General features: G+C 38.7%; 2 protein-coding genes across 2 annotated transcripts; one reads left to right on the forward strand and one right to left on the reverse strand.

The window, feature by feature from the left end:
- Positions 1-2,429: 2,429 nt before the first annotated feature.
- LOC115424908 (B-cell receptor CD22-like) lies at positions 2,430-8,508 on the reverse strand. Its single transcript, XM_030142307.1, has 10 exons — positions 8,487-8,508; positions 6,507-6,860; positions 6,144-6,386; positions 5,603-5,866; positions 5,139-5,408; positions 4,681-4,944; positions 4,484-4,571; positions 4,319-4,373; positions 3,968-4,090; positions 2,430-3,474 (listed from the first exon to the last, which is right to left on the reverse strand). The coding sequence occupies exons 2-9, from the start codon at positions 6,781-6,783 to the stop codon at positions 3,974-3,976; spliced, it is 1,578 nt and encodes a 525-aa protein (XP_029998167.1). The 5' UTR covers positions 6,784-6,860; positions 8,487-8,508; the 3' UTR covers positions 2,430-3,474; positions 3,968-3,973.
- Positions 8,509-13,566: 5,058 nt separating this feature from the next.
- LOC115417954 (histone H3-5-like) lies at positions 13,567-14,090 on the forward strand. Its single transcript, XM_030132196.1, has 2 exons — positions 13,567-13,693; positions 13,804-14,090. The coding sequence occupies exons 1-2, from the start codon at positions 13,567-13,569 to the stop codon at positions 14,088-14,090; spliced, it is 414 nt and encodes a 137-aa protein (XP_029988056.1).
- The last annotated feature ends 716 nt before the right edge of the window (positions 14,091-14,806 follow it).

A 14,806-nucleotide genomic window follows, 5' to 3' on the forward strand; every position in this document is an offset into this window, starting at 1 on the left:
TGTTTACTGTTCACACTCTTTTAATATTTAATTTTCACAACTAAAATCATTCCATAAATGTAAATAAAGGTATACAGGACCTGTAAAAGAGAGAAGAAAGACAATAAATCCCCTTGCTGATGTTAAACTCATCGTTGCAGCTGCTCTCATGTCGCTGCCTGACTTCAGACGAATTAAGAAATGTTTAGAAGTAAATACATTCACAAAAGCGTCATCAGTAAATAATTAAACTTACTGGAATGGCTGTTTTCTTTGACAAGATGCTTCTTCTCTGTGGTCACTGAACTGAAGGCGAGGCTGTTAAAAGGCTCTGTTTCCTTGCTGTTTTCTTTGGGTTTTTCTTTTTTTTTCTAACAATAAAGTACTTGCTGAAACAAATATTATAGGTCCCCTAACCACAGGACAGAATGGCAGCTCCACAGAGCAGAGAGTGTCCTCTTAAAGACCAAAAGGGTCAAACTAGACACAACACAGTTAAAAATACTACAACTCAATGATCAGGTCACTTTTGTGTGAAAGTGTCATATCAGCCTCCAGACGTTAGTCTGGTTTTGTCTGTTTTGTCTGTCATTTCCTGTCTTATTTTGTAAAGTCCTCCTCATGTGTCATGTCTGGTGTCTTTGCTTCCTTTTCCCCATTACTCCCACCTGTGTGATGTCCTTTCCCTGCCCTGATTTGCTACACCTGAGTCTTGTTTTCTCCTCCTCCTCTTGTGTATTTAAGCTCTGTGTTTCCCTTTGTCCTGTGCCGGTTTGTATTCTACCTTTGTGTGATACTTACCAGCGTTTTTGGATCCTGTTTGTCTGTTTTTGACCTGGATTGCCTTTTTGACTCCTGCCTTTTGCCCAGTCCTTGTCTGTGCCTCTACCTCCAACTGATTCCACGTGTGTTTGACCTTTCGCCTGAATTACTGGTACATGAGCCTTCCTGTTCCTTATGTCCTGTTGCCTATCCATTTGCTTTCCTTTGTATGACCTGGTTTGGATTCTGACTATTCTGTTTTCCTCTAGTTGGGTTACCAACGCGTGTTACCGGTCCGGGCTGTGAAGCCCAATCTCTGGTCCCGTCTCTGGATCCTGTGAAGAGTCCGAGACCCATTGCCTTCAAGGATCTGCTTATTAATATTATCTGTGAATTGTCATTTATTGTGTTTAATAAACACAGTGAACTTTTACGTCTGTCTCCGGGTCTTGCAATTGGGTTCAGTTTCCGTACTCAGACCTTCACATTAAGATGATTAGGGCCACTGGGGGAAAAAAAAAAAAAAGGTAAAATTTTATTATGAGGAAAAAGTCAGAATTTTGAGATTCAATTCAGAATTTGTACAATGGGCCGCGGCAGCCGATGCGGCATCTGTGTATATGTCTGCGCACAAAGACACAGCCAAGTTAATTTTCCACACAATTACCTCATGTAACCTCAATATTACATTTTCTTTTCCTCCATTTTCAGGACCACGGCACAATGAAAAATAAACACTTTAAAACATAATGTGCATGTCTCTTTGATTTACTAATGAAGTTGCTACATCAAACTATAATCATGAATTAAATTTCTATAGCACTTCTCAAGACATCCAAAACGCTTTACATTATGGATGGATTATTCACTCACTCTCAGTCTCACTCTGGTGATGGTAAACTACGTTTGTATCCACAGCGGCCCTGGGGCAGGCTGACGGAAGTGTGGCTGCCAATTCGTGCCAAACGGCCCCTCCGACAGTCACCAAACATTCAGACGCATTCATATACCAGTGTGGAGGCAAGGTGGGTGTAGTGTCTCGCCCAAGGACACAACAGCACATGACTAGAACAGAGCACGATTCAAACCATCAACCCTTTGGTTATTGGGAAACCCACTCTACCTCCTGAGCCATGGCTGCCCAATAATAATAATTACAATAATAATCTATATTATAAAAGGGAAGTGGACTTTGTGCGTCTCAAGCATCACAAAATCTGGAAAGAGTTGACTGCTGCAGTTTCATACTTATGTATTTTTGCTCAAGGAACAGACTAGCAAAAACGGCAAGTTGATAGGAGCAATATTTTGGGATATATTAGTAATTTTGGAATACGATAACCTTACAATCATGTTACTATGCCCAGAATCATAGAATTGAAGTGGGATACCTCACAGATAAACAAAAGAGCCATGGTGTCAAATTTCATGTGCAGAAACAAACATGCCAGCTGAGACGTTATTCAACTGAAAAGGCCAGTGGAATTTATCAAGAAAGTAAAGGAATGAAGTGGATCAGAGGTAAGTTTATAATCTACCACATCCAGAACCCATGGTTCCCCACAGGTCAACACACTAGTAATAATTGTTACAACCCAGCTCCACTAGGGGTGACAGCGAGTAGAGGCAATAACAAAAGAAACCGGGAGGCAGCAGATTTAAAGTGCAATTTTCTTTTATTTGTAGCACTTAGTCTGAATACTCAGAAATAAATACAGACCAGAAAGAGCAGGCACTGCCAAAAGAAACCAAAATGAAGCTATCCTACCTGGGGCTAGTGGTGAGCCCAGAAGAAATATTCAATAACAAAAAGAGAACCACTTCTACCTAACCAAATAATGAACAACAAAGAGGTCACAGTGCATGGTGGCTAAACTAGACGAGGGAAAATCTAACACAAAATAAAACTACTTCTACTCAAGAAGGCCACTCTTTTTAAAGTTACAATCTTACAAAGTTTTGCAATTAATATAACACAGGCCAAAAAGGAAAAACAAAACACTACGCTCACACTGTGTAACAGTGGGCAAAATCTACAAACCAAAGAAAGCTAACCAACAAAAACTCACAGCAGCTGGTGGACACACTCAGGTACTGGAACAGAAAAAAAATTCTCTGGATTAGACAATCAGAAAGCTGGTCTTAAAAATATTTATCTAAAATGAGCAGTCAGAGTTCACAACAAGACACAAGCAGAATGATCAAACACGAAACCAAACTAAGCCATGAACACACGACAGTGGCAAAGAGCAGTCATCTGGAGGCAGTTAAATATGATGAGCTGGTGGGCGGGGCTCAGGTGGGTGCTGGCATCTTCCAATCGGCTTTCTCCACATCAGAGAAACAGAGGAGGGAGGAAGGAAGTTTGGAGAACCAGACTCAGCCTCTCACAATATAAGAAAAGGTTAAGACAGACTAACAGGAGGAGATGAAGCAGGACAGCCCACCGGCTGTAACATAATAATAATAATAATAATAATAATAATAATAATAACTTTTTTTTTTTAATTAAAAAGGCATCATCTATTCTGTAGGAGAGTCTGAACTCAGTCTATGGTTCTTCTGTGAAGATCTGTACATATGTGGTTGATGATGATGATGATGATGATGATAATGATGAATGAACTCACTTGTCATTTTCATTGTGGTTTTGTGGACTTTGGATGCATCACAGAGGATGTAAGTGAGCTCCACATGTGCTCCGTATTTATGCTGTTAGAGACATTTCAGCACCTTGGACAGCGAATGAAACGTGAATTAATGTTTATAGAAAAAAAAGTCACAAACAGATGATCAATGACATTTATCCTGTTACTTTCCAACTGGTGTCGCTATTACACCAGAGAGGAAACAAAGACCCTCTGTGGAAATCCATAAAAAAGTATACGTCCTCCCCCACCCCACACCCCGTTACTGTCCAAAGGATAGAAATACTGAGGAAAAGAAAGAACAGAATAGATCAGTACGACCATTTGTCTGTTTGGATTTAAACTGTAACACAAAGTTGTAAAGCATGATCATTAATACAAACTCTTTAATTCTATAAGTGTATTCTTCATTACAGTCAATTCATTCAATTCAGAAGACTTCTAGATCTGTGTCCATCCTCCTTCCCAGTGTTCAACAGAAATGTGAAAGCTTATGTGAATCAGCCACAGCTTAAGAAACATGTATTATAAAGTTTAGACATTGTGGGCTTAGTTTTGAAATGGAGTCATGAATTTACCAAATTTTATGTGCATGATACTTCAACATCACTGGACGTCTCATCAGGTCTTCTTCCTCCTGTGAGTCTTCTTTCTTCTCTGTGTTGAACGTGTTCATTCTCATAGCTCTGAAAATTGTCCAACTGATGAAGAAAGAATAGATTAAAAGGACATCGTTCACCAAAGATACTGATTTGTTTTCAACATGAAAAATATTTTTCATACTTTGAATAGAAATGTTTCATTGTTTCCATTTCTGTCATGCTGATGTTTTTAATCTGAATTCATAGAATGCTTCTCACTAAATATCACTAAATTACTCAAAGAATTTTAAGTAACTTTCATTGTGGGCCAGTGTGTCCGTCACTCACCTCTATTGTCTCTGGAGGTTTTAATTCTGTGTTGATTGTCTGGGTTTTCTTCATCCTAAGGTAAATCAAACAATATGTCTATTAAATGAAAATGAAGTAAAGGGAAATTAAAAGAGAAAGTGAAAAATGAAAAATGACTGATACTGATTACTTTTATGATTGTACCTGATCCGCAGAGTCAGGAAAATCAGAGGTATGAGCAGCAGAAACACCAGAGCCAGCCTGATAATATTCATTCTGAATGTTGTCCTCTCTGTAACACAACACATGAGCACTGCATTAGATTTAGATTAATTTGACTTCTTCAAGAACTAGAGTGAAAGTTGAAATGGATGAGAAACGTTTTTAAGGGAATGACCGACCAGACACAGTGACCAGATGTGAGGTGGAGTTCTGTCGTCCTCTGCTGTTCTGGGCTTCACAGTAATAATTCCCACTGTGTTCAGATCTGAAGTCAGTGATGGTGAAGTTCTGTCCTGATGCTTTTGGTGAGTCTTCATCCTCCTTGTACCAGGTGTATTTAGTAACAGGTGGGTTTGCATCACTGGTACAGGTCAGAGTCACTGAACTGCCCTGAACCATCTGACCAGACAGACTCACGGACACAGAGGGAAGTCTGGGAGGATCTGGAGGAGATTTGACAGAATGAATGGATGGGTGGATGAATGAATGAATATGGTTCCTTTGCTGCTGTATGATGTGTTTCAGTGATTTGCAGATTCATCCTTTGCTGCATCAGAATCTCCAGAGAACAGAGGATTCTCATTGGATGTGTAACATGACACTAGACATATTCTACAAAGTAAAGCATTTTACTCACATTTCACATCGATATAGACGTATTCTGAAAACTTCAACCCCAGACTGTTCTCAGCTACACATGAATATGATCCAGAGTCAGAGGAGATGATGGAGCTGAGGACAAACTGCTGTCCTTCACCTCTTGAGTGAGGTTGATTCTTTCCTCTCTTGTACCAGGTGTATTTAGTAACAGGTGGGTTTGCATCACTGGTACAGGTCAGAGTCACTGAACTGCCCTCCACTATGTGACCAGACGGACTCACGGACACAGAGGGAAGTCTGGGAGGATCTGGAGGAGATTTGACAAAATGAATGAATGAAAGAATGAATGAATGAATATGGTTCCTTTGTTGCTGTATGATGTGTTTCAGTGATTTGCAGATGCATCCTTTGCTGCATCAGAATCTCCAGAGAACAGAGGATTCTCATCAGATGTGTCACATGACACTAGACATATTCTACAAAGTAAAGCATTTTACTCACATTTCACATCAATATAGACGTATTCTGACATCGTCAACCCCAGACTGTTCCTAGCTACACATGAATATGATCCAGATTCAGAGGAGTTGATGAAGCTGAAAACAAACTGCTGTCCTCTTGACTGATGTTGATTCTTTCCTCTCTTGTACCAGATATAATTAGTAACAGGTGGGTTTGCATCACTGGTACAGGTCAGAGTCACTGAACTGCCCTCAATGATTTCACCAGAGGGACTGAAAGACACTGAAGGATCTGTTGGAGCAACTGGAGAAGAAAACATTAACATTTTAAGATAAAAATCATAGTAATGTTTGATTTTTGACTCCACCCCTCATAACCCACTAAAGTATAAAGCTGACAGATGGAGACAAGATGGACAGAAGTGGTGGAGACACTGGTCACTTATAGAAGCTATAGTTTGAACATCTCTCCAGTACACAGAGAAATCATTTGGAAATTCATGCAGTCATGTTACACTGCATTAGATAAAAACCTCCACTAGATGGAGAGATGTTAGAGGAAGACTGTGGAGTAAACTCACACACTGGAGGAGAGGAGAACGTCTCATAACCTTTAACAGCACAGGAAACAGTATCTTCAGAGGAAAAAGAGGTAGAATAGGAAGATGATGTTTGACTCTGAATCTCCTGTCTGTTCTTGAACCAGGTGTATTTGTAATAGTCAGGTAGACGACAGCTGCTGCGACACCTCAGCTCTACTTGGACACAATTAGAATTCCTGCAGGATGATGATCTGGTCACATGGACCTGGAGATCTGGACGTGCTATGAAAAATAAAGAAATGTTATGTTAAATGAACAATTTAACAAACACACAAGAAACTACACATATATACAGATTTTAACTGTTAGATGAATGTATTTGTATATTTCTGAAGCATTTACCTGTGACAGTCAGAGTGACTCCAGGTGAACCAGTATAATGTCCACCAGGTTGGTTTGTTATAAAACTGAACTGGTACTGAGCTGAGTCGCTCTGTCTCAGGTCTGAGATTCTCACAAAACAGTCATTCTTACTGGAAGGATAATGAGCACGGCCTTTGTACTCTGATTCTGTTGTCAGATCCACAGGTTTAATGTCACTTTTAATAAACCAGAATGTTTCCTTAATTGTAGTTGCACGACTATCGATCCACTGTGGGTATGTGTAGGTGCATCTCATGTCGACTGTTGATCCTTTTAAGGCACAGATCTGAGTAGAAGTGTAAGTCACTCCCCATCCATTCTGACCCTGAACAACTGTAACAGAACAAATTAAGAAACAAATATAAGTCAATGGATAAATCAATTAAAAAATCCTCATTGTGGTTGTAGAAAAAGGTCAACTGGATGAACCTAAAAAAACCAGACAATTTAATCCAGTGTTTTTCACACTTGCGGTCGGGACCCCATGTGGGGTCGCCTGCAATTTCTAGTAATTGATTAAAATTTAAATAAAAACACAAAAAAATATATGGTGAGTTGAGAGAGACAATCCCAGTACATAAAAGACAAAACAATATTTTAAGCTTAAACTGCAGCGCTGCAGTTCTGTTTATCTTTCAAATGTTCATTGTGGTCAGTTTCAGACGCTGCAGCTCTTTCATAATTCATAGTTTGAGTTCTTGTTTGTTCAGTATTAATTGTCAACCTTGTAACTACAAGCTGGACTGACTGTACATATCCTGGCCAAGGAAAATCAAATTCTCCCTTTGTGCAGTAATCTACACCTGGCTTTTCTACCTCCGTCCATAAAATAGACACTATATAGATTAAATGTCGTCTAAAATTAACGTTTATTTGCAGCATAGTATAGCAAACTATTACATGATCAAAAAAATAATAATTTTAGCAAAAAAAAAAAGTCTTTGTTTTGAATGTCTGGGGTCGCCAGAAATGTGTGATGTTAAAATGGGGCCACAAGCCAAAAAAGGTTGGAAACCACTGCTTTGATCTATAATCACTGAAAAACAATGCAGTTGTTCAAAGATATCAGACAAAAACCCTTTAATAAATCATCTGACATATTACATTGATGTAGTGTTCAGCTCATAAACACCTGAAGTCTTATTATATTTAACTCTTTATCCTCATATCTGTTTAATCCATCAAATGATCAGTAACACCATAGTTATTATTGTTTGAGTCTGATCTGTTCTTGCTTTGTTTCCTCTGTTCACTCTGTGGTCAGATTGATAGAAAGATAAAAAACACAGAAATGCAGAACACAGAGGTGTTAGAAACTTTTCACAGCAGCTATGATGAAAAAAAGAGAAGTTTATTTAGTGTGTGACCATCAGACCAATAATTAACTTAATTTGGTAAAACTACTGCACAGTAAAACACTAGAATATGGTAAGAAATAAAACAGGAAATCTTGTATTCATACAGATGTGAAAAACACAAAAACTGATCTAACATTATTTTTACATCATACTATACATTTGATGTTGAAAAGTTTTGTTCTGAAGTACATTTGAGTGATTTATTGATTAGAATACATTTAGATGGCTTAGGGTAATGGTTCTAACCAAACCAGCACATGTTAGAACTCATTAAGTTATGAAAAGCTGCAGATCTCATCCAGAAACAAAACTGTTGTCAATTACAAACCAGAACAATTGACAGACGTTTGCTGTTCACACTCTTTTAATATTTAATTTTCACAACTAAAATCATTCCATAAATGTAAAAAATGTAAATGTAAAAAAAAATATGTACAGTACCTGTAAAAAAGAGAAGGAAGACGAAAAATCCACTTACTGATGTTAAACTCATCATTGCAGCTGCTCTAATGTTGCTGCCTGACTTCAGACGAATTAGGAAATGTTCAGAAGTAAATACATTCACAAAAGCGTCATAACCTCAGTACTTAATTAAACTTACTGGGATGGGTGTTTTCTTTGACAATATCCTTCTTCTCTGTGGTCACTGAACTGAAGGCGAGGCTGTTAAAAGGCTCTGTTTCCTTCCTGTTTTCTTTTTTTTTTTCTTTTTTTTTTCTAACAATAAAATACACGCTGAAACAAATATTATAGGTCCCCTAACCTCAGGACAGAATGGCAGCTCCACAGAGCAGAGAGTGTCCTCTTAAAGACCAAAAGGGTCAAACTAGACATAACACAGTTAAAAATACTACAACTCAATGATCAGGTCAGTTTTGTGTGAAAGAGGATTAGGGCCACTGCAAAAAAAAAAAAAAAGTTCAATGTTTTTTATTATTATTATTATTATTATTATTATTATTATTATTATTATTATTATTAATAGTAGTAGTAGTGTGAGAAAAAAATCAGAATTCTGAGATTAAAGTCCGAGTTCTGACTTTTTTCTCAGAACTCTTAATTTTTTATTTATTTTTTCTTAACAGTCAGGGAGAGTGTCACTTGCGCTTTATGACATGCAGGAGTACAGCAGGCTGACATAATGACAGATTTAGGTGACTTTTTATGCAACTGGGGGGGTCTGGCAGAAGCCATTTTCACTATTAGATGAGCAGATGGGAGTTTTGCTTGCTGTTTTGCTTGTTGTAGAGGCAGGAGAGGTAAGCGCTGAGTGGCTAAGGGTTCTTGCTAGAATCATCATCGTTGTGGATTGAAGGCCCTGTGTTCTTCATCGCGACAAGGTAAGTTTATTTTCCAGTGGAATAATAGTGTGGAATAAAATAGTGTGGAAGTGCTCAGTAAACAGGAAAAGCTGTTGTAGATTTTTGTCTGTGTATCCATTTTCTTTACACAGTAGTATCCCTACTAACGCTGATAAAGTCAGCTTAAGCACAGCTCTGTATGCATTAGCATTAGCATTAGCTAGCACCAAGTAGAGATTCAGCAATTCACAAGTTCATAGTTAACAGTTCACTGTTAGTTCTTCTCAGAATTATGACTTTTTTCACAGATTTATATATATATATATATATATATATATATATGTGTGTGTGTGTGTGTGTGTGTATGTGTGTGTGTAACCGAGCATAAGGGGGGTACAAGCCCATGTAAATATTTTTAATTAATAAGCTGCATGGAGTGGTCAAAGAAAGCCTGAGACGAGAAAAATGATCATTCATAAATTTATTTATAAAGGTTTATATCATCAAACAAAATGACCTTTATTAAAAACTAAACCCTAAAAAGGGTAAAAAGAATAAAACCACAAAAAGAACACAACACAATAAAAAGTTCTAGTAATGTAAAATGCTAGGGACTGGCTGGCCGCGGGTGCACACGGCGAGAGGCAGAATTAAATGGGGGCAGAGTACTCACTACATGCTCCGTGCAACACACACACACACAAAACAAGAAAACTACACGGACAACAAAAGCATGCAAAGGCGAGTGAGGACGTGCAAAATACCACACAGGGAGTGATGGGGCGGCAGTGAGGAACTCTGTCACCGGACCCTCCACCGGCTTGGGCAACCGCGCTTAGACCAGAACCTGCAGCAAAAGGAACACAAGTTAAAATCCATACAAAGGAAAAAAAAAAGGGTTCCACATGCACAAAAAAAGGGCACTGCTCGGTGAACAACCAACTACATAAATCACCGGAACATAATGCATAAACGTAGCCCAAACAAACAAAACAAAAACCAACACGGAAACGCTAGACCCAAATCATAATAACGAGACCCAAATAAAAACAGCAATGGCCGGACTCCTAAAAGAAAACACACATAAAGTTAATGGTCAAAATTTCTCTGTCGCTAACCAAAAAAAGAGTAAAAATTTATACCTAAGAAAAACAAAGCGACAGGTATGTGTGACCCACAGGCATCCGCCGCAGCGACCCAGGCTGGTGTCTACAAGGTGTCTATAAAAACAAGGATAAACAATGATAAAATAGCGAACCTAAGGACAAACAGAATACAGTTCAGCAACACCTACCCAGCTTAACGCAGCACCAGTCACATCAGCAGCAGGGGTAAAACAGACAAAACGGCAGCTTACCTATGCCCTGTCCGCCCACATCTATATACCAGGCCTTTAGATTACACCTTGGCTGGGCCGACTAACGGTGTGCCCAAATTAAATGTCCCCAAATTAAAAATAAAAAAAGGCCAGAGCAGAGTGTAAACGAAAGTATCGACTCACTCGCCCCTGCTTTTTTCCTCCCGTAAAACACATCGGTTATAATATACAAGGCTTGTTCATAACGACAGAGAAAACATTGACAACAACACATATGTACCGAACAGGAAAGCACAAGTATTCATGCTTCCCGCAGAAGTCATATTTTGTGATAACGTTAGCACAAACACAGAATCCAAATGCAGAACTCCGACAACAAAAGTTAGTTCCAAAAGGTTTATTATTCACACACAGGTGAAAAAATATAATGAGTGACAGAATCTTGAGGATAATGGTTGGGGATTTCCTCCTCTGATTCGTCCTCCGGATCGAGGGCAGCAGCCCGTCTCCCCGAGCGGTGTTAGGAGTATTTTCCCCGACTGGGGAAAAGCAAAGGGAGGTCAGGGACGGAAACAGGTCATACACAGGCAGGCTAACAATCGAGCAACAGGACATTAGGACTAGGCAAACTCACGTACCGGTAGTCAGGGCGAGAAGGTCAAAACCAGATCAGATGAGGCAGACAAAAACCGACAGGGATCAGGCAGAAGACGAAAAACCGAGGAATCCAAAACAGGTCAAAAAACAGGCAAACAAACGAGGTCAAGTACGCTGGTCTGAACTACTGGAGTTACAAACTGGCGACTGACAAGGGGAAAAGACAGGGTTTAAATACACAAAAGGGAGGGAAGACAACTAGACACAGGTGAAGCAAATTAGGGCGGAGACAGGTAATCAGGACAGAGGTCAGGATGAGCGGGGAACAGGAAGTAAAGACGACAGACAAGACACATGAGGGGAAACTTAACAAAATAAAACAGGAAGTGACACACAAAACATAAAAGACAGACAAGACCAGACTATTGTCTGGCAGCAGGTATGACATATTTGCGCCGTTTGATTGGTCTAAATCACCCGTTTCGGCCAATGAGAGGTGATGAGAGCTTGGAGATTGACTCGTACGTTGTACGCCAAAGGTTTTCTCTCAACAACCATGCCTCGTGGGCGACCTATAAGTTCAGGCCGCTCACATAACAAACGCAGTGAAACATATGACATATGAATTATCTGCCTGCATGCAGTCCTGTGATTTTGGAATTAAAATCAGCTGGCCATATGCTGATCAATACTTCTGGAAATTAGACTTGTGGAATCCATGCCTTCATACTCTTGAATATATCTGAAATAGTCTGAGAAAACAGGAATTACTGTTGAAAAATCTAATCCCGCACCCACCCCCTCCGCCGATTCCAGCATCTGATGTGCCCAAATTAAGGTAATCTAAAGCCCTGTATACTCTATCTAAATGATTGGAATGCGGAAGCTAGCGCAAACCGGGGCGGACCTGGTACAGGAGCTGCCGATGGACAATCTACCTCCCGCTATATATATACATATATATATATATATATATATATATATATATATATATATATATATATACAGGGTGGGGAAGCAAAATTTACAACGAACATTTAGTTGTTTTTTCTCAGCAGGCACTACGTCAATTGTTTTGAAACCAAACATATATTGATGTCATAATCATACCTAACACTATTATCCATACCTTTTCAGAAACTTTTGCCCATATGAGTAATCAGGAAAGCAAACGTCAAAGAGTGTGTGATTTGCTGAATGCACTCGTCACACCAAAGGAGATTTCAAAAATAGTTGGAGTGTCCATAAAGACTGTTTATAATGGAAAGAAGAGAATGACTATGAGCAAAACTATTACGAGAAAGTCTGGAAGATACAATTAAAGAAGAATGGGAGAAGTTGTCACCTGAATATTTGAGGAACACTTGCGCAAGTTTCAGGAAGCGTGTGAAGGCAGTTATTGAGAAAGAAGGAGGACATATAGAATAAAAACATTTTCTATTATGTAAATTTTCTTGTGGCAAATAAATTCTCATGACTTTCAATAACCTAATTGGTCATACACTGTCTTTCAGTCCCTGCCTCAAAATATTGTAAATTTTGCTTCCCCACCCTGTATATACATATATATATACATATATATATACATATATATATATATATATATATATATATATATATATATATATATATAAACACCTTTTTTTTTTTTCCAGTGGCCCTAATCCTCTTCCGTAGTTTTGAGTTATAAAGAGATTACTTTTTTTTTTTTGTGATATGGGACAAAAAATGTTTAATATCAGTGGGTTTTCTGCTGCTTAAATATTTGATTCATATTTGATGATTTATAATTTGATTTGTATTTCTGTTGTTTTTACTTTAGATTATTATTTAAGTTATATCATATTTTTATTCTTTTTTTTTGTCTTCTACCTGTGTATTGTTTATTTCCGTGAAGGTATTCACATAAGACTTTTTTGGCTTCTATCCTCTCTTGTTTGAATGTTTTGTTTTAATTTTCTCTTGCTGTTTATGATGTGCAAATAAATTAATTAAAAAATAATTAATTTTTGGGTGTGAAGACAAAAAATAACAATAATAATAATATTGTTGTTCTTATTTAAGTTAATTTACATGATTTTTTTTCTTTCTTTCTTTTTCTCTTCGGTGGGATGGTCATTGTTTTTGTGTGGTTATAATTTACTATGTACTTGCAGCTTAAAATAATGTCAAGAAGTTGAAATATTGTAATATATGATTTAGGGAAAGGGGTGCGATTAAATAAGTGTTGGCTTCTTCTTCCTTTCCTAAAATATTTCTTTTGTATAATAGAACATTTTTACATCAATATTCGATGCATACACCTGCAGGCTGCACCCCCCCCACCTCTTGGCCGCCCTGACCACCACCTCATCCATTTGCTTCCTGTTTACACCCCAGCGTTACAGAGGCTTTGTCCACAGACGAAAACGGCGAAGGTCTGAACTGAGGACACTAGTGAGTGGCTGAAGGACTGTTTTGGCACAATGGACTGGGACATACTGTGTAGTTCACATGGGGAGGACCTTGACCGTCTGACCCACTGCATTATGGACTACATAAACTTCTGTGTGGAAAACACTGTGCCGTCCAAGACAGTACTGTGTTTTCCCAGTAACAAACTCTGACCTGAAGGTGCTGCTGAATGAACAGCGGGCCTTCATCTCTGGGGACAAAGAGGAGTTGAGGAGAGTCCAAAAGGAGTTGAAATACAGCATGAGGAGGAGAAAGGACAGGAAACTGGAGCAGGATATGTGGTGTCAAGAAGCCTCATCGTTACAGGCCCGGTACCGTGGCTCTGCAGGAGATCCGTCGCTACCAGAAATCCACCAAGCTGCTGATCCGTAAACTGCCCTTCCAGCGTCTGGTCCAAGAAATCGCTCAGAATTTCAAGACCAACCTGCGTTTCCAAATCTCTGCCGTCATGGCTCTGCAGGAGGCCAGCAAGGTTTACCTGGTGGGTCTGTTCGAGGACACCAACCTGTGCGCCATCCACGCCAACTATCTTTAAACAATTTTGCATCATATTTCACATTCACTATTGAGATCCAAAATAAGTATTGTGTTATTTCATCGACTTCTCATTTTGTTGATGATACTTCAGGACCTTGGACAGCGAAGGAAAAAGCACAAGACGCATTTGTAGCTTTAATCAAACCAAAGAGCTTTACATCCTTTATCTCTGCTGTTGTTCATCTGGTGGTGCTAAATCAGAAGATAGAGAGCTTAAACTGTCTGCTCCTACAACACTACAGCTCTTTTCAGAGTCACCACATGTTCACAAAGATACTGAACCTTCACATCTGGAGGAAAATATCTGTAGATTATGTTGTTATGTTTGTTCCTGTGCAGAGTTGCTGCATTAAATAATATATATGACAGGAAAGTCACAGAGGCGCACTTCTACTCTGATTTCAGATAATTTGGCTCTAGTCAGTGTCTTATCCTGTTGGATCCCAAATTAAAAGTCTGTATTGTATGTAGACACATGTTTCATTTTTAAGGGTTACTGTATTATCATAGTAGTTTTTCCTCTTGTGTTTGGAACTAAAACTGAAATTTACCTTTTGTTCAAGATATCACATCCAGAGAACCATTTCAGTGCCAGTGATAAGTCTCTGTTTTGTGAGTAAACCTACTGTGAAATAGAAATAATAATGTAATGCTTCAAATCAAAGGCTAGAAAACCCTGAACACCAAATAAAGCTCCCAAACATCCTGTGGGAG

This window comes from Sphaeramia orbicularis, chromosome 1, assembly GCF_902148855.1.
Source record: "Sphaeramia orbicularis chromosome 1, fSphaOr1.1, whole genome shotgun sequence".
In the NCBI taxonomy this organism is placed as follows: Eukaryota; Metazoa; Chordata; class Actinopteri; order Kurtiformes; family Apogonidae; genus Sphaeramia; species Sphaeramia orbicularis.

What these genes read in the sequence shown, in the direction of transcription:
- LOC115417954 (XM_030132196.1), top strand. Translation starts at nt 13,567, where the DNA reads ATGGACTGGGACATACTGTGTAGTTCACATGGGGAGGACCTTGACCGT. An exon ending in GACAGTACTGTGTTTTCCCA is followed by an intron (nt 13,694 to 13,803) that starts GTAACAAACTCT and finishes CAGCATGAGGAG; the next exon opens with GAGAAAGGACAGGAAACTGG.
- LOC115424908 (XM_030142307.1), bottom strand. Translation starts at nt 6,783, where the DNA reads ATGAGATGCACCTACACATACCCACAGTGGATCGATAGTCGTGCAACT. An exon ending in AGTCACTCTGACTGTCACAG is followed by an intron (nt 6,387 to 6,506) that starts GTAAATGCTTCA and finishes TATTTTTCATAG; the next exon opens with CACGTCCAGATCTCCAGGTC. An exon ending in ACATCTGGTCACTGTGTCTG is followed by an intron (nt 4,572 to 4,680) that starts GTCGGTCATTCC and finishes GTTGTGTTACAG; the next exon opens with AGAGGACAACATTCAGAATG.